General features: G+C 64.9%; 1 protein-coding gene across 1 annotated transcript in view; it reads left to right on the top strand.

The window, feature by feature from the left end:
- COL5A1 (collagen type V alpha 1 chain) overlaps positions 1–16,924 on the top strand; it is a 95,364-nt gene that overhangs the window by 69,211 nt on the left and 9,229 nt on the right. Inside the window, exons 42-63 of the mRNA XM_036261675.1 lie at positions 208–315; positions 1,846–1,953; positions 2,826–2,879; positions 4,091–4,144; positions 4,240–4,347; positions 5,158–5,211; positions 5,298–5,405; positions 6,399–6,452; positions 7,214–7,321; positions 7,847–7,900; positions 8,190–8,243; positions 9,167–9,220; positions 9,832–9,885; positions 10,589–10,696; positions 10,783–10,836; positions 10,916–10,969; positions 11,647–11,754; positions 13,093–13,146; positions 13,897–13,932; positions 14,301–14,354; positions 15,121–15,376; positions 16,172–16,284. Coding sequence (XP_036117568.1) covers positions 208–315; positions 1,846–1,953; positions 2,826–2,879; positions 4,091–4,144; positions 4,240–4,347; positions 5,158–5,211; positions 5,298–5,405; positions 6,399–6,452; positions 7,214–7,321; positions 7,847–7,900; positions 8,190–8,243; positions 9,167–9,220; positions 9,832–9,885; positions 10,589–10,696; positions 10,783–10,836; positions 10,916–10,969; positions 11,647–11,754; positions 13,093–13,146; positions 13,897–13,932; positions 14,301–14,354; positions 15,121–15,376; positions 16,172–16,284 — 1,809 coding nt within the window. The remainder of the gene's footprint in view (positions 1–207; positions 316–1,845; positions 1,954–2,825; positions 2,880–4,090; positions 4,145–4,239; positions 4,348–5,157; positions 5,212–5,297; positions 5,406–6,398; positions 6,453–7,213; positions 7,322–7,846; positions 7,901–8,189; positions 8,244–9,166; positions 9,221–9,831; positions 9,886–10,588; positions 10,697–10,782; positions 10,837–10,915; positions 10,970–11,646; positions 11,755–13,092; positions 13,147–13,896; positions 13,933–14,300; positions 14,355–15,120; positions 15,377–16,171; positions 16,285–16,924) is intronic.

The following is a 16,924-nucleotide window of genomic DNA, read 5'->3' as shown; positions in this document are numbered from 1 at the left end:
TGTGCTTGGAATTATGGGAGAGGAGGGCGTTGCGGGAGGAGGCCAGAGATGCAGAGCCTCCCATGCTGGGCCCAATAGTCTGTGCTTGCAAAGGCCCCGGGGAGCTGCTGTGGCCCCAGAGTGAGGCGTGAGCGGTGCCGGGTGCTTTAGAAAACCCGTCTGCGCAGCTGCGAGCCTGGAAGTGAACCTGTCTCTTGCTCCGCCCAGGGATCTCCGGGGGAGAGAGGTCCGGCCGGGGCCGCTGGGCCCATTGGAATTCCGGGGAGACCTGGGCCCCAGGGACCTCCAGGGCCGGCTGGGGAGAAAGGAGCACCTGTGAGTACTACTCGGAGGTGCCCGGAGGCCTCCCTCCCAGCCCTGCGCCCACCCCGTCCCTCGTCACCTTCGATGTTTCCCTGGGGGTCTGCGGGATGGGGAGGAGGTGAAGTTTGAGGTCGTCCCCCAGGTGGGTGGGTGTTCCAGGTGTCCTGACTGAGGTGCTGGGGCGGGTCCCCAAAGTGGGCCAGGTTCTTCCATGGAGTCCCCTGGGCTGGAGGGGGGCCCGAGAACATCCCGGGCAAGGTCAGCCTGTTCACCTGCACTTCCGTCCCCACATGTGCAGACACGGGAGGGGCTGTGGACAGTGTCCAGACTGGCCTCGGCCTTCGTGGGGGCCCAGGCTCTGGGGCCACACGTGGGTGGACCAGCTGCCTGCCGAGTGCACGGCCCCCCTGTGGTCAGTCTGAGGAAGGTGGCCGTGTGGGACAGACACTGCCGAGTACACGGCCCCCTGTGGTCAGTCTGAGGAAGGTGGCCGTGTGGGACAGCTGCCGAGTGCACGGCCCCCCTGTGGTCAGTCTGAGGAAGGTGGCCGTGTGGGACAGCTGCTGAGTGCACGGCCCCCTGTGGTCAGTCTGAGGAAGGTGGAGAGTGGGACAGGCGCTGCTGAGTGCACGGCCCCCTGTGGTCAGTCTGAGGAAGGTGGAGAGTGGGACAGGCGCTGCTGAGTGCACGGCCCCCTGTGGTCAGTCTGAGGAAGGTGGAGAGTGGGACAGGCGCTGCCGAGTGCACGGCCCCCTGTGGTCAGTCTGAGGAAGGTGGAGAGTGGGACAGGCGCTGCCGAGTGCACGGCCCCCCTGTGGTCAGTCTGAGGAAGGTGGCCGTGTGGGACAGGCGCTGCCCCAATGCACTGGGGCAGGCAGAAGAAAGGAGGGAGACGTGTGATGGGAAGATAAGAAACTTCCGTCTGGGTCCCCGATAACCACGGTGTCGGTGAACTTCAAGAGTGTGGAGGGTTCGCAAGGCCTCGGGGGTGAGGGGATCTTGCACCTTGGTTTCCACGAAGGAGCTCGAGTCCCACCACCCCTGCCGCACTGCACCCTCCGATGACCCACGGACACCTCCCTTCCCTGACCTGCACTCACCCTCCCGAGGGGCCCTGCCACATGGTTTTGTAAACTGCCACCTGCCCCGTGTTCGGTCGGCTGGGGGCACCATTTTAGCTCCGACCTCTCTTCCGAGTTCAGAATGTCAGGATGAGCCGTGTTCCGGGGAATGTAGCTGGTCTCCGAGGAGGACGAGAGCGCGGGTTGTTTGGTTGGAAAGGGGGAGGTTTCGTGCGCTTTGCTCGGAGTGGTCGTGGGTAGAGAGAGGACCCCGCTTGCCTCCTGGGCAAGAACTCCCTGTGGAAACCATGTTGGGGACACCTGGGCCATCGAAGATCCAGTCCGCGTGTTATTGGCGATTTGCTGGGGTCTGACCATTTCCGGTGACACGCCCGCGACATTGGTCCAGCGTCGCCTGTGGGCACCTCTTGGCGGGTGAGCCGGATGATCTGTGGTTGACGGGATCTCCTCTCCTCCTTAGGGTGAGAAGGGGCCGCAAGGCCCAGCCGGCCGAGATGGCCTCCAGGGTCCCGTGGGGCTCCCTGGTCCTGCCGGCCCCGTGGGCCCCCCTGGAGAAGATGGAGATAAGGTGAGCAGAACCAGGCGCCCTGTGCCCTCAGGCAGCGCCGGCAGGTCGGACCAGGGCAGGCGCTTGAACAAGGGGACTCCGGCGACAGAGTGACCCCGCGCAAACCCTGCAGTCTGTGTTCCTGGATGACTTTGGACTAGCTCACGCCTAAGTGGTGATAAACAAGATCCCTCGTATTTATGAGAGATCATAATAAATACTATCATTTCCTTCGTTACCGGGCTCTCGGGGACTCAGAAACAGCTCCCGTCCTGTGTCCCATTCATGCCGAGCGGCAGGGCCCGGGAGAAGCTCCTGCGCCCCGAGTCCTTTCAGCCCGAACCCGCCTCGCGAGCCGCCACCCAGCATCTGTTATTAAATGTCTTCCCTGGGCGGTCTCATCACCAGGCTCCGGAAGTCCGGTGCTGCCACAGTGGCAGCTGGAACTTGATACTTTGTTTAATGAAGGCACTGGGTTCAGCTACAGTTTAACTTCCCTTGGTGACATTTCCGATGCTGTCACCTCACTGCCGACGATGCCGAGCCTCTGAGGGTGGCCGCCGGCCGCGCTGCAGGAACACGGGCGGCTTCCCCGAGAGCATAGTGATCGAGGCGTCTCGTTGTCAGACCCCTTGACGAGCAGGATAAATATTTCCATCGGGATTTGTGCCACGTTTTCAAGTCCACTCCGGTTCTACACAGCGGCAGGCCGGGGCCTCGTCCCTTTGAGCTCTTGCATTACAAAGGAAATCAAATTCATACGTGGACGCTCTTCCTTCTAGGAAAGCTGTAGACAGGAGAGCACTCTTAATCGCCAAGAAAAAATGAATCATGGGGAACAGATAAGGTCCGAATGGTTGGGGGGCTGACGGATCTTCCTGTCCTTCCCTCAGGGAGAGATCGGGGAGCCGGGACAGAAGGGCAGCAAGGGGGACAAAGGAGAACAGGTAAGGGCCACGGAGGTGCTGGTGCGGGGCCACCAACGGCTGGGCGGCCACGGCACAGGGCCACGTGTGCGGCGTGACAGGCAGTCTTTGCCGACTCTAGTAACTGGTTAACGTCACAACACTGATAGCTAGCGCACAGGACAGCTGGTGGCTTTCCCTCCTGGTAAGACCTCGTGCGTGGGTGTACGCATCCCTCCGTGAGTGGGTCCCTGTTGAAGGAAATTGAGCACTTTCGTCCTTGAGGTTTTCGGACCTGCGTGGTCACGCCCTCTGACGCTGAGGGCGGCGGAGTATCTCCCAGAACACCTTGGCCAAACGCCTCTTCTTTTCCCCCTTTTTTTTTTATCCTCACCTGAGGACATTTGCTTTTTTGTTTTGTTTTTTTGCATTTATCTTCAGCAGAGTGGGAGGGAGAGAGGGAGGAAGAGAGAGAGAGAAACATCGATGTGAGAGAGACACATCAAGTGGTTGCCACCTACACGACCCCAACTGGGGCCGGGGACAAACTGCAACCAAGGTATGTGCCCTTAGCGGGAACCGAACCCAGGACTCTCTAGTCCGTGGGCCGATGCTCTAACCGCTGAGCCAAACCGGCCAGGGCTGTTCTCCTTTTCTTACTCTGCTGGAAACACCAGTGTGTTCTTGCACTAACCGGCCCCTTGGCCACCAGCTCCCTCTGATAGTGGAGCTCATTCTCTCTGCTGGGCAGTGGGCCCTTCTCACCGGTGCTTCTGTCGCCGGGCAGCTGTGCTCACGTCTCTGCTGGGGCCTTGCTTGGTGCTGGTTGGCTCCTGAGGACACGGTGCCTGGCCCCCGTGCTCCCTGTGCCGGCAGTGAGGTGTGTTGGGGACACACCAGGACAGGAGTCATGGTGTCAGGCCCGACGTTGGAGCCAGGCCCCAGCTCAGCCAGTGATGAGCGGTGTGGTCTCCGTCCTCATCTGTAAAACGGCCCCGGGGTCCCAGGTCATGGGTGTGGTGGGAGTAAGCTGATGTGTGGTGGCCTCTGGCAGGACGTGGTGGTGACCCCCCTGACCCCTGGGGGCAGTGTGCTCGGGGTTGAACCAGGAGGGACACCCGGTCCAGAGCTGCAGGATGGCCATCTGTGGGGACTGAACCCACGACCGGATGTCCGGCACCTGCTCCGCCCAGCCCTCCTCCCTGGGCCTCAGCTGTGATTCCAGAAGCAACTGGTCTATCTGTTCCCCACAGGGTCCGCCTGGGCCTACGGGTCCCCAAGGCCCCATCGGACAGCCGGGCCCCTCCGTGAGTATCCGCAGTCCAGGGCGCTCAGACAACCCCAACCCCTCTAGCTGCTGGCGCTGGGATCCGGTCCTCACGCTGGCGTTCTGTCCCTGCAGGGAGCTGACGGAGAACCGGGGCCTCGGGGCCAGCAGGGCCTGTTTGGGCAGAAAGGTGACGAAGGCCCAAGAGGTTTTCCTGGGCCCCCCGGACCCGTGGGGCTGCAGGTAACTGTAGGGTTGGTATGATAGCTGTCGGCTTCTGGTGGTGCTGTGTCTTTGCTGTGCCCTCCCCGCCCTCCCTGCCCTCCCTGCCCTCCCCAGCCTTGCCCTGTGCTCCCCCCGCCCCCCTGTCTTCTTGAGAATGAGGAAACCAAGGCTGGACTGCAGGGGCCTCCCGGGCTCCTCCATACATTGGAGTTGCTGCAAATGCACATGGACTTTGACCCGTGAGGTTGACTCCCATCGTCAGAGTAGAAACATTGGGCATGACCGATAAATTGTACACACCGGGCACGTTTCACGTCCACACCTTTCACGTGCGTGTATTCACGCACATGCGTGCACGCATGTAACTTCGTGTGGTTTTTGCAAAATCAAATCCTGCGGTGTGCACGGGAGGTGGGGACCCAGCTTTCCCTACTTCCGTGGGCATCACTCCTCCGCCGAATGCCGTTGGAATTCCGTGAGCGCGTCCGTGCGTGCTTGTCTTTGAAACCATGGTTTCTAGTCACCGCGCTGTAGTCCAGCGCCACGGCGACATAATTCAAACGGTCTGCTGTCGTTGGCTCGCTGGGGTTCGCTGTTCCATGGGACATCGCGATAGCACCTCTGTCCATGGACCTTCACGTATCTCTCTCGTTTTTCCTCGGCCGGTTCCGAGCCCTGGAGTCACAGGGTGGCCTCGTGTTCAGCCCTGCGCTTAGAAGCACCTTCCCGGGCGCCTGCCACCTGCTGTGTTGTGCTGAGAGCCCCTGAGCTGTGCGTGCTGGGCGGGGCCAAGCTGCCCCGCTCAGCTCTGACCACACCTGTTCGCAGGGTCTGCCGGGGCCTCCAGGAGAGAAGGGCGAGACGGGGGACGTGGGCCAGATGGTGAGTGACCGGGACCTGCCGCAGCACCGGTTTCTGTTTCAGCAGAGTCTGCATTTCTCTGTGCTCAATGGCTCTCCTTCTCCTAGGGCCCCCCCGGCCCCCCCGGCCCCCGAGGACCTTCTGGAGCGCCTGGTGCTGATGGGCCACAAGGTCCCCCCGGTGGAATAGGCAACCCTGGTGCTGTGGGAGAGAAGGTGACTCACGCCCCTGACTGTCCTCATGTCCGACGTGTGTGTGTGTGAGAACCTGGTGGGGGGTCCATGTGTGCGTATCTGTGTGTGCGTCCCGCGGGTCCGCGGGTGCACCGGTGCACGGCTGGGCTGTTCCTGCCCGGTACGTCTGAAGCTCAGAAGACCGGGCAGTGGAACCGGGGGCTGTGGCCTGCTCGTGGCTGCTGTGTGCAGAAGTCGCCAGCGAGAAACACCAGCCGAGGCCTGGCCGCCTCCTGCGGGATTCAGCCTGAGAGGGAGAAGTCGCTGCTCCTCGAAGGCTGTCCGGCCCTGGGGGTGACCATGGGCACAGCAGGCTCGCGTGTGCACACGTGTGTGTGCGCATCTACACGCATGTGCGCAGCAGGCATGCGGGGCTGTGATCCGGTCCACCGGGTACTCACAGCTCACTCTCCCTGTAATGCACTTACCCTCCCTGGACACCGTTCCCCGAACTCCCAGCCCTCAGCCATTAACCCGAGAGGTCTTCCATCTCCTCCGACCACAAACCCGTGGTGCGCGCGCTGCCCCTGCCTGACGGCCTTCCTGCCCGCGCCCCTCGAGCAGGGCGTGCCCTGGGCACCCAGCACCAGACACACCCTTCCTGCCTCGTCCAGCTGGGACCGCGGGGGGCCGTGCGGGCTTCTCTCTCCTTTGCCGGGCTGTCCCCCCACGTGCAACGTCTCCTGCCCCGTCCACCCAGCTCCTCATGGTCACTCTCCAAAGCTCACCTCGGGGGAGCCCGGGCCCCCGTGGACTCTGCATGGCCGTCCGTCACGGGCCTGCGTCTGCCTTGTCCCTGGCTGAGGCTGCGGGGTCTTCACATGCCTCTCCTCCCATCCCGGGAGCCGTCAGGGGACCGTGACCACTGTCACCCCCGGCCCCCTGCCCTGGTGCCCGGCGTCGGGAGGATTTGAGATGTTTAATGTCGGAGCCACTGGTCTCATCAGGGCCGTGACCACTGCGTTTCCTCCTTAGGGTGAGCCTGGTGAAGCTGGCGAGCCTGGCCTTCCCGGGGAAGGGGGCCCTCCGGTGAGTGGTGGGCTCTGGGGGCGGGGCCGCCATGCATGGGGGCGGGGCGGGAAGCACCTTCCTCAGTGTTTCCATCCATGAAACGGGAGCCACACATCTTCTTGTGCCTGCCACGTGGGACACTGCAAAAAAGATGGGGTGCACGAGCGCACGTATGCAGGTGTGCACGCGTGTGTGTGTGCAGGTGTGCGTGTGTGAACGTGTTTGTTCACGTGTGGATGCATGTGTGCATGCGTGAGTGTGCAGACAGACAGCACGAACACTGTGACCGATGGCTGTGAGCTGCCCTGCCGTCGGGTGTTCCCGGCCCGGCCACAGGCTGCCGGAAATGTGACTATTCAGACCCCTACGGGTCAGATGTGAATCCTCTCAGGCCTGCCGGTGGGGTCTTGGGGCCCAGGAGCAGCTGGTAGACAAAGGTCTCCTGGGTGTCTGACTGCTCGCTCCACCTGCAAACACAGGGCAGCCCCAGGGTCTGTGCTGCTTCCTGTCTGGTCCAGGGGTCAGTCCCTCCCACCTCGAGGCAGTCTCAGCCCGAGAGGGCCCCAGAGAGCCAGTGGGCTCCCCAGGCTGTCACGGGGGGCGCAGGCAGCTGCTGGGACCCATGCCCAGCCCTGGCCCACTGCTGGGCCCACTGACGACAGAGAGGGCTGCAGTCCTCCCGGGCACAGCCGCCGGGGGCACACGGCAGGCCAGCGCCTCACTCTGGGAAACTGCGGTCGGCTCCGGGCACATGGGCACTGACTGGCCTTTTCCTGCAGGGACCCAAAGGAGAAAGGGGGGAGAAGGGCGAGGCAGGCCCTTCTGGTGCTGCTGGACCCCCTGGACCCAAAGGCCCGCCCGGAGACGATGGTCCCAAGGGCAGTCCTGTGAGTAGCTGAGACCCGAGCCGGGGCGGGGGGTGGGTTCTGCATCTGGACGTCCTCCTTCACTAAGGCTTCCGGGGCATCTCGCGTCCGGGGGACACTCCCAGGTAGAGGTTTGCACCCAGACACTGAACCACGAAGTGGGGCGAGGGGGCAGGGAGAAGCCCCGGAGGTCCCTCGCGTGCACAGGTGGATGCTGGGCTGGGCTCGGAGCCCACCTCCTTCCCGCGGCCGCCCTGGCGCGGCATCAGGGGGCTTCTGGGAGCCCAGGGTCCAGCCTGGAGCTCGGGAACGGAAAGTGTGGCCTCCGGAGAGCGAGGGACGGACCTGCCTGCCCGCGTCCAGGCTTGTGCGACTCAGATGAGATGATGTTGAGGAGGCTCCCGGCCGTGAAGTGCACCTCGGCCCAGGACTCTTCGAGTGTTCTAGGGGTGGTTGGCGGGGAGGCGGCCTTCACGCAGGGACGCTGGGCAGCGAGCGCTCTGGCCTTGGCTGAGCCCTGAACGCGCCTCTTTTTCTCCCTCCCAGGGCCCCGTCGGTTTTCCCGGAGATCCTGGTCCCCCCGGAGAGCCAGGCCCCGCGGTAGGTGCTGGAGGCTCGGCGCCCCTCAGCTCGCGACGATGTGGGCCTGGCTTTGCCAGCCCTGTTTGTCCTTTTGGTGCCTTTTCTTCAAGGGCTCTCTTTGGGGCACGAGGCCCTCCCAGGTGGCATCCACACCCGGTGATTGGCCGGAGTAACGTGTCCCCACTTTAGAACGCTCTGTGTCATGGCCGCACGGGTGGGCTTGGGCTTTGGGGGCGGGACTGAGGTGCCAGTCCCTGGATTCGGGTGTCATCCAGGAGACTGAAGGGACGTGTTTTCGTCCCCACAGGGTCAGGATGGTCCCCCCGGTGACAAAGGGGATGATGGCGAGCCCGGGCAAACGGTGAGTCTGCCGTGACCTTGGGGGTCCTGGTGGAGGGTGTCTGTGTGTTCCTGGGGTTTGCAACTTGCTCTGTTCCTTTCCAAGAACAAGCCAAACCAAGTTACCTTGCGGTGTTGACCCCTGACTGCGATGGGGCCGCGGGCTCCCTTTGGGGGTCTGTGGAAAGCTCGGGCCCTCTTCCCAGAAGGAGGACGGCACCTCGGTCTCCCCAGTGGTCTTGCACGCGGGAGCCCACGACCGCCCAGATTAGCGTATCTCTGCTGAGCCAGGTCAAACCCCTTCTTGAAAGGGCTCTTTCCACCTTGGCCTCGGAGCTGAGGTCACTCTGGATGTTGCCTTGTACACCTGCCAGTTGAGGTTTAGAAACATTGTTTCAAGCTGAGTCTCTCTGGGATGGAGCGGTCCCCTGCATGGGACTCCCCTCAGGATGCCCCGAGTCCTCACGGCTCCCCCCGCCCTGCACCCACATGTCAAATGCTGTGGGGGTCTTTGGCCCGAGGGCACAGGCCACTGGTTTGAGGTGAGCAGGACGCAGAGGCAGCTTGGGGCCACCCGCTCTGAGCCCAGGTGCCGGTGCCGGTGCTGGCCCGGGACCCGGGATGACACGGGCCTCCCTGGGCCATCTCGCCTCCTCCGCAGCAGGTAGTGCTCACCGGCGGTGGTGTGGGCGGCCCGGCACTGAGGCGGGGGTACAGCTGTGGGGGGACGGGGCTCCTCCAAGCCTGGCAGTGAGTCGGGACCGGGTCAGACGCCCCACCCCACACTCCATGGCCGGGCACTTGGATGCGAGCTGAGTCCACAGCAGAGAACTCCAGGGCGAGTTCACTCAGGACCCCAGGACGAGGGAGTCGGGGTCGATGGAAACTTGATGTGGTCTCCCCAGACCCCGATTCCTCAACTCTGTGCTCTTTCTCCGACTCCAGGGATCCCCGGGCCCCACTGGTGAACCAGGTCCGTCTGGGCCTCCAGGAAAAAGGGTAAATAATCCTGCAAACCTGTCCTCTCCTGCCAACTTTCTGCATGAAGCCCCCCCCCCCCCGACCCCGGCTTGGACCCCGGGCACTCAAATCACTGCCCCGGAAAATGCTTCCGTGTGAAGTGTGTTCTCCACTCGACGTCCCGCCGCATCATCGAATCTCAGACCTGCTGGGCCGAGCGCCTGCTCCTTTTAGGAGAAGCCAAGTGCTGACACGTCCTAATGGCCACCGTGGGAGGAAAACACCCGCAACGCCGAGGCCGAGAAGCGCCTTTTCCCGGGGTCAGGCCTCTGAAAAGCTGAATGAGCTGCGTTTCTGTGCACGCTGAGTAATTGGCCTTTTGCTGGTATTGCAAATGCTAAGCTGCTGGGTGTGAGACCAAGAAATAGGCGTGCCCCCAACTCGCACAGCCGCCAGCGCACCCCCACACATTGACCAGAGGCCTTTCCAGCCCCACGCCACTCCGGCTCCTTCTGAGGGCCCGCGCCGGCCGGCGGGGGCCCAGGAGTCACCTCCACCCCGCTCCCCGCCCGGGCCTGTCTCCCTGCAGACCCTGAGCTCACTGGGCCTCCACAGCGGCTCATCCTGTGTGTTTCTCTCGCCTGTTCCAGGGTCCCCCGGGGCCCGCAGGCCCTGAAGGCAGACAGGGAGAGAAAGGAGCCAAGGTAACGTCCTCCTCGGCCCAGCTGTGACTGGGAGCTGCCTGCCTGACGGCGGGGTGGGGGGAGGTGGCCACATGGGTGACCACGGGAAGTCACAGAGCAGGGAGGGCCCGCGGGGCCCAGGGACGCCTGGTTCTCTGCAGACCTGGGCCAGACGATCGGTTTTCTCCAAAACGCAAGCGGGTGCGTGGTAGCTGCAGCACCAGGGTCCTGACACCAGTCTGTCCGCCAGTCCCGGGGGGTGGGGGGCAGCAGGTGCTGGTGTCGGGGAGACTGGAGTGCAGTGTGACCCAGTGAGGCAAGGCAACGACAGTGCCCCCTAGGGGCCGAGAGGCAGAGTGCCGGGACCACCTTGCAGGGAGCATGCTCCCGGGCCCTTCTCCCAGGACCCCGGGGAAGCATCTGGCCTGCTTGGAAGCGGCAGCTGTGTCACCGCAGGCTCAGGGCCACCGTGACCGCTGTGCTGGCCTCGATCGCCCAGTTGGCATGATCACTGGGTCCGGAGGCCCAGCTGGCTGAGGGGATTGGCAGAGTGGAGGACTGGCCAGGCAGCTTCCACAGGGAAGTGGAAAATTGGGGCACCCCTGGGATAGCTGAGATGTTTGGGGTTCTCGCAAGGCTCCCTGGGGTTTCCGCGGGGTCCTAGACCAGGGTGACCTTAGCCTCTGCATGGGGGTCCCACTCTGTTGGCCTCGCCGCCCTGCAGGGGGAAGCTGGCTTGGAGGGCCCTCCTGGGAAGACTGGCCCCATCGGCCCGCAGGGGGCCCCTGGGAAACCCGGGCCTGACGGCCTCCGAGGGATCCCCGGCCCTGTGGTGAGTGAACTGGGGAGTCCCGGGAGGGGCGGCGGGTGTGGGGACGGCTGCGGCGGGGCTCACACGGAGGGCCGGCTGTGTTTCAGGGTGAACAAGGTCTCCCGGGATCCCCAGGCCCCGACGGCCCCCCTGGCCCCATGGTGAGTGATGTCCACGGAGCCCCAGCAGTGGTGGAGGGCGGGACTGGGAGAGAACCTGACCCTACCCCTCCTCCCGCAGGGCCCCCCCGGACTCCCCGGCCTCAAAGGAGATTCTGGCCCCAAAGGGGAAAAGGTAAGGTCACCCTCAGCTGCCGTTGCACCCGTGACCCGGGGCCCTTCACGCCGCGGTTTCAAACGCAACAGGCTGAGCCGCCCCCTGCGCTTGTGGGGGGCCTGCCGCCGTCTGGGAGGCCCCGAGAAGGAGGGGCGCCGGGAAAGCGAACCTCGGCTGGGCAGCAGGCCCACGGGGGCAGACGCCCGCTGGAGGGCGTCCGGGATCCGAGAGGCTCTCTCCGGCGGCGGCATCTCTTCTCCATCCTTCCCACGGGAAGTGTGCACGGAGCTTGCGTGGCGGAGCCTCTCGTTTTCCTGCGCTCACTGTGGTTTGCTCACACACACACGCTCCCTTACAGCCGGCAGCTGTGGAGAACGGGTGCTGGGTCTCTCTCCACGCTGCTGCCCACCCCAACATAACGGAGCTGGAGGGGCCCTTCCAGAACTTTCTGTGGGCCCAGAGAAAGCAAACAATCTAATGGGGACACATGCAGAGGACTTTCCTGTACAAAACAAACAAACAAACTGTGAAGATAATGAGTCTCTGTAATAGCCTGTAGCTCGCTCTCTCCCTGTGGAGGTTCACACGTGTTTTCCGTGGGCGGGCTGGGAGGTGTCGGCGGGGGCCTGGCAGCATCCCGTGGCGTGGCGTGGCGTGCTGCCCGTCTCGCTACCCTGGCATCTTTGTTCCAACAGGGTCACCCAGGCCTGATCGGACTCATCGGGCCCCCCGGCGAGCAGGGCGAGAAGGGCGACCGCGGTCTCCCCGGCCCACAGGGCTCCTCCGGCCCGAAGGGAGAGCAGGTGTGTGGCGTGGCATCCCCAGCAAAGCGCCTCGCGGGTGGCAGAGGCCTCCGAGAACCCCGGCCCTCTGTGCCCAAAGGCAAGGCGGGAGAGCCCGCACAGGACACCCTCACGTCCGGCCAGTCCAGACGGGAACAGCCAGGGGCACAGGGAGCGGAGACACGGCCACTGCCCAGCCTGGGCCCTGACGGCGGTGGGGCTCCCTGCTCGTGGCCGCGGGGTCTCAGGACTGCAGACACGTCCAGGCACCTCTGTGCAGGTCGCGGGCGATTCTCAGCCACGTTTGCCAGAGACCCGGGGCGGGCGCCCACCCTGGCCCCGAGTGTCACGCACCTGGCCCTGCGCCTCCCTGGGCAGCTCTGTCGCTGGTCGGAGGGCGCAGCCCAGCAGCGCGCAGTGAAGGTGCTTGGCCCGAGAGCTCCGCCCGCCTGGCGCCTGTGAGCCAGCTTGGCGCTGACGGGGAGCAGGGCGAGCAGGGTCCGTGGCCCGAGGGGCCAGCACCCCAGGCCACGAGGGTGCTCTCAGACGAGCCCCCAGCAATCAGGAGCGTTAGGGCGAGGGCCGGGGTGTCTGCCGCCAGGGGAAGAGCCCCTCCGTGGCCTCACCTCACACCGGTCCCAGCAGCATGATTCTCACAGTGACCCCTGCCCTCGACCCCCGTCTCCCATCCCTGCCGCCCCCACCCCTCCCTGCTGCATGGACAGAGAGAGAGAAGGCACCTGGCCCCCCGGGAGGAACCGGCTCTTATCTCCCTTCACCCCGGCTTGGCTTCGCCCCAGGGCGATGGCCCTGAGGACCGGGCTCCAGGGCCCTGCGACCACCGGCAGGCGTGGCTGGCGTGGAGGGCGGGACTGGGCAGAGGCTGCAAGTCCAAGTGTGGGAAAGGCCATTTAGAGGCTGGACAAGACAGAACAGATAGGACCCCAAGACACTCACCGTCCTGGTCCCCTGGGGTCTGTATGAGTGGGGAAACCCACCCCGTGACGGAAAACAGCAAGAGGGGGCCCAGCCAAGATAGAGAGCGATCACTTCTCTATCTCAAACTACATTAGAAGGAGGTGGTCACACCAGGTCACCTCCCCGTGGCCCCATCAGTGCCGGAGAGTTCCTTCCAGCCGGCCTGCAGCCAGGCCTGGGGTGGGCACCCTCCCGGCGGAGGTTCAGGCCCCCCAGGCCCCACAGAGGGTGGCTGCCCTTACGGTGCAGCTGGCCCATGTCGGGGTGGAGGGCAGTTGTTGGGGGGACATGGACGTGGACGGAGATGGCCTGTGTGGTCGGGGCCACATCACTCCCATCCCTCCTGGTCCCGTGATAACTGACTTTTCTGCTTGTTCGCAGGGTATCACTGGTCCTTCTGGCCCGATCGGCCCCCCGGGTCCTCCCGGCTTGCCGGTGTGTATCTGGGAGGGGTGTGTGGCCCCTCGGTTGTTGCGGGGCGAGCAGGGCGGGAGGTGGTTAGGCCGTGGGTCTCTGCAGCTGGAGAATCACAGGACGGTGTGAGACCCAGGGTCCGGCCCAGAGTGGGTTTGCTCATTCACTGCCCACGGAGGTTCCGAGCAGAAGCAAGGAAGGGGGGGCAGGGGGACCTCTGTCTTTGGGCTATCGGGGAACGTGGACATCCCCCTGCAGGCATTTGGGGGAAGTGAGCCCCCCGTCAGCCTGAGCAGGCCGGCCTGGCCCGCGTGAGGCGCTGAGGCACCCCCAGCCCAGGCCCTGCGTGCTGTTGGGAAACCCAGTGCTTTAAGGATCCCCCCACAGCCTGGAGTCTTTACCACCAGGCTGGGGCCTGGGGCCACGTGGTCAAGGTGTCCCCGGCTGACCCCAGCTGCGAGCTGCCTGCAGGGGTGGGGGGCTCCCGGCCGGGGCCGAGGCCGGCACCCTCCTCGCCCTCAGACTCTGGCGGCCTGATTTCTGGCTGGGGAGCTTGAGGCCGACTGGGCGGACCGGACCCTTCCTGCTCCGTGTGTGTGAGCTGCACCCACGCCCCTCCCCCACCTCGCAGTGACGCAAGCGCTAGTGTGGACTCCTAGGAAGGGGCCATGGGAGCGAGGAGGGTGCTGCCCAAGGGGACTGTGGGTCACAGGGGTGCCCCGAGGTGGAGGGGCCTCCTGCTTGCTAATGCCCTGCCCCCAATCTCCGCAGGGTCCTCCTGGTCCGAAAGGTGCTAAGGGCTCCTCGGTAAGTGGCGCACCCCTGAATGGGCCCCGCCGCCTCGGGGGAGGGTGTGTGCCCCCGGATGAGACCCACCCTGGACAGTCCGTCTCCCCTGACTTACGGGGGTTCGGCTCCTCCTGCTGAGCTGTCCGGAGCTCACCTCCAGCCTGAGCCGTCTCAGACCCAGGGGTCAGCTGTTGCTCCGGGCCTTACACAAAGGACCTTGTCACCCTACACCCGTCTGTGGGGCTACCGAGGGGCAGTGGAGGTGCCCACGCCCGGCACGGCAGACATGTGCATCTGTCTTCTCCGACTGTCGGGACCCTTTAGGGTTCGGGGGGAGCGAGTACAGCAGGCCTCAGTGGCCAGAGTCCGTTCTCTTCTTTCCCCAGGGTCCAACCGGCCCGAAGGGTGAGGCAGGCCACCCAGGACCCCCCGGCCCCCCGGTGAGCAACCTGAAGACCTGGCGGTGGGGGTGGGGATCCTAACTCCAAGGGCACCGTGGGAAGATGTCTGTGCAGTTCAGTTTCTGAAACCTTAGGGAACCTGGGTGAGCGGCGGGTGGGGACCCTCCCTGGGACGGAGCGGAGGGAGAGGAGTCAGCAGGATAGCCCCCCGGGAAGTCTGGCTGGCCAGGGAGACAGAGACGGCAGAGGGAGGGGAGAGACAGCCGGGGAGAGAGGAGAAGGATAGCACACGTGAGTACATGTGTGTGTGTCTGTGTGTGCATGTGTGTGTGTGCGTGTCTGTGCATGCGTGTGTGTGCGTGTGTGCACTTGGGAGGTGCACTAGACAAGGCCCTACGGTGCGAGACGGATCCCCGTGCGCCGGCAGCGTACGCGTGGGGCGCCCCCTGTGGCGGTGCAGACTCTGGACTGCTGTCCGTGCCTTGGCGGGGGCCTCCTGACGCAGCCCCGGAAGCCGAGGCTTCTTGCCGGCGCCCACGCAGTCCCGCCGTGTGTGGCCAGCAGAAACGAGAGAGGAGGTTGGGTGTCTGGGTCTAGCTGAGGACAGACGCACGGACACTGGGCGAGGCTGTGCAGAGACGGGCAGACGGGCGAGGCCAGCCAGGAGCTGGGCCTGAGGGGCACCTGGACGTGGGCAGAGGAGGCCTGGCAGTGGGGGGGGGGGGCGTGCTCGGAGGCAGGGGAGAGGGAAGAACAGGGGCCCGGCCCACTCGTCCTGTCCACCCATTGCTGCCCGTCCCCCCAGGGCCCCCCGGGCGAGGTCATCCAGCCCCTGCCGATCCAGGCGTCCAGGACACGGCGCAACATCGACGCCAGCCAGCTGCTGGACGACGGGGAGGGCGAGAACTACATGGACTACGCGGACGGCATGGAGGAGGTGTTCGGCTCGCTCAACTCCCTGAAGCTGGAGATCGAGCAGATGAAGCGGCCGCTGGGCACACAGGAGAACCCCGCCCGCACGTGCAAGGACCTGCAGCTGTGCCACCCCGACTTCCCCGACGGTAGGGCTCAGCCTCGGTTCCCGTCTGCCCAGTGGGTGCCTGGGCATCTCTCCTGTAACCCGAGGGGGACAGTGGTCCCAGGAGGCTGGGAGAGAGGCCAGGCCGTGGGGCCCGCAGCTGGGCTGCCGTCTAGGTGTGCCCGTGGCTCCCGAGTGCCCTGCTGTGCCCTGGGCCTCACATCCCCGTCCGTCCAGTGGGAACTTCTATACCCCGGGCGACAGGACACGCGGCGTTGCACGTGGCCAGCCCCACGGCCAGTGTGGGCCGTGGCTGCCGCTGTCGGAGTCAGAATAGTATCCGCGTCAGCGCCGGTGTTAACATCTGTGTTAGAGGTTGAACCTGGGACCCTGCTCCTTGGACTCCAGAGCATTACGAAGCCGCACAGCACTCCTGGTCCCTCTGATAAACCCGCCCTGCCGCCACGGGGCAGCACAGTGCCCGGCGCTGGTCCCTCCCGGGAGCCGGGCGTCTCTCCTACGAGACCGGGCAGCTCGTGGTCCCGTGGACTCTGAGCCCAGCTGCGTGAACTCCCTGCCGTTCATGAGAACATCTCTGCATTCCTGTCCACTGCAGGGGACCCTGCGTCCCCGCTCCCTGGCCCCCCCCACACCCCGTCCAGCATGTTCTCCGGGTGGGGTCTGCCCACGTGCTTTAGGACCCGGCCGGGGAAGCAGATGCGTCACGGCAGGCGCTGGCGGCACACAGGCCAGGCGTGTGTTCTAGCCGCTGACCCCAAACGGCACAGTGGCGGCCGGAACCCCGGGCGCCGTCCTCACGCTCCCCACCCCCCCACAGGTGAATACTGGGTCGACCCGAACCAAGGCTGCTCCAGAGACTCGTTCAAAGTTTACTGCAACTTCACAGCTGGAGGGGCCACCTGCGTGTTCCCAGACAAGAAGTCCGAGGGGGTGAGTGTCGCCGCCCCCGCCGGGCTCAGCCCTGCCGCAGCGGCAGCTCCGGGCATGGGCGCTGGAGAGCGGCCGGTTCCAGGTGGAGGATTTTCCTCCAGACTTGCCCTCAGGTGCCGCTGGAGAGGTTTACAGTGGAGGGGTTCGTGCAGCCCGGGGTCCGTTCCCGCACCACCCCGGTGCTGGGGTTCCAGCCACGGGTGCTCACTCCCGCCCAGAGTGACTCCCTAGTTATGACCCCAGGCCAGCCTGAAACCCTTGGGAGGATTTGGGGGTGAAAGGGACCACGACGCATCTCCGAGAAGCCGGTGTTCCCCTGAAATCTCTGGGCCGGTACCTCTGCGGCGTTTGCTGCCGTCTGCCCTGAGTGGTCAGGGGTCCGTCTGACGAGTTCGTTACCAGGCTCCCCACCGATCGTGTGGTGTCATCACCAGTCACCTCTGGTCCTCCAGTTACCTCACCTCAGTGCTGGGAGCTGTGTGCGTGTGCAGACAGGCATGTGGATGGTGTGCAGATACCTGTGCGGGTGGTGTGCGTGTGCAGACGGCGGTGGGGGTGGTGTGCGTGCAGACGGCGGTGTGGGTGGTGTGCGTGTGCAGACAGGCATGTGGATGGTGTGCAGACACCTGTGCGGGTGGTG

Source organism: Molossus molossus, unplaced genomic scaffold (assembly GCF_014108415.1).
Source record: "Molossus molossus isolate mMolMol1 unplaced genomic scaffold, mMolMol1.p scaffold_m16_p_14, whole genome shotgun sequence".
Classification (NCBI taxonomy): Eukaryota; Metazoa; Chordata; class Mammalia; order Chiroptera; family Molossidae; genus Molossus; species Molossus molossus.
This window is presented reverse-complemented; position numbering and strand designations above follow the sequence as displayed.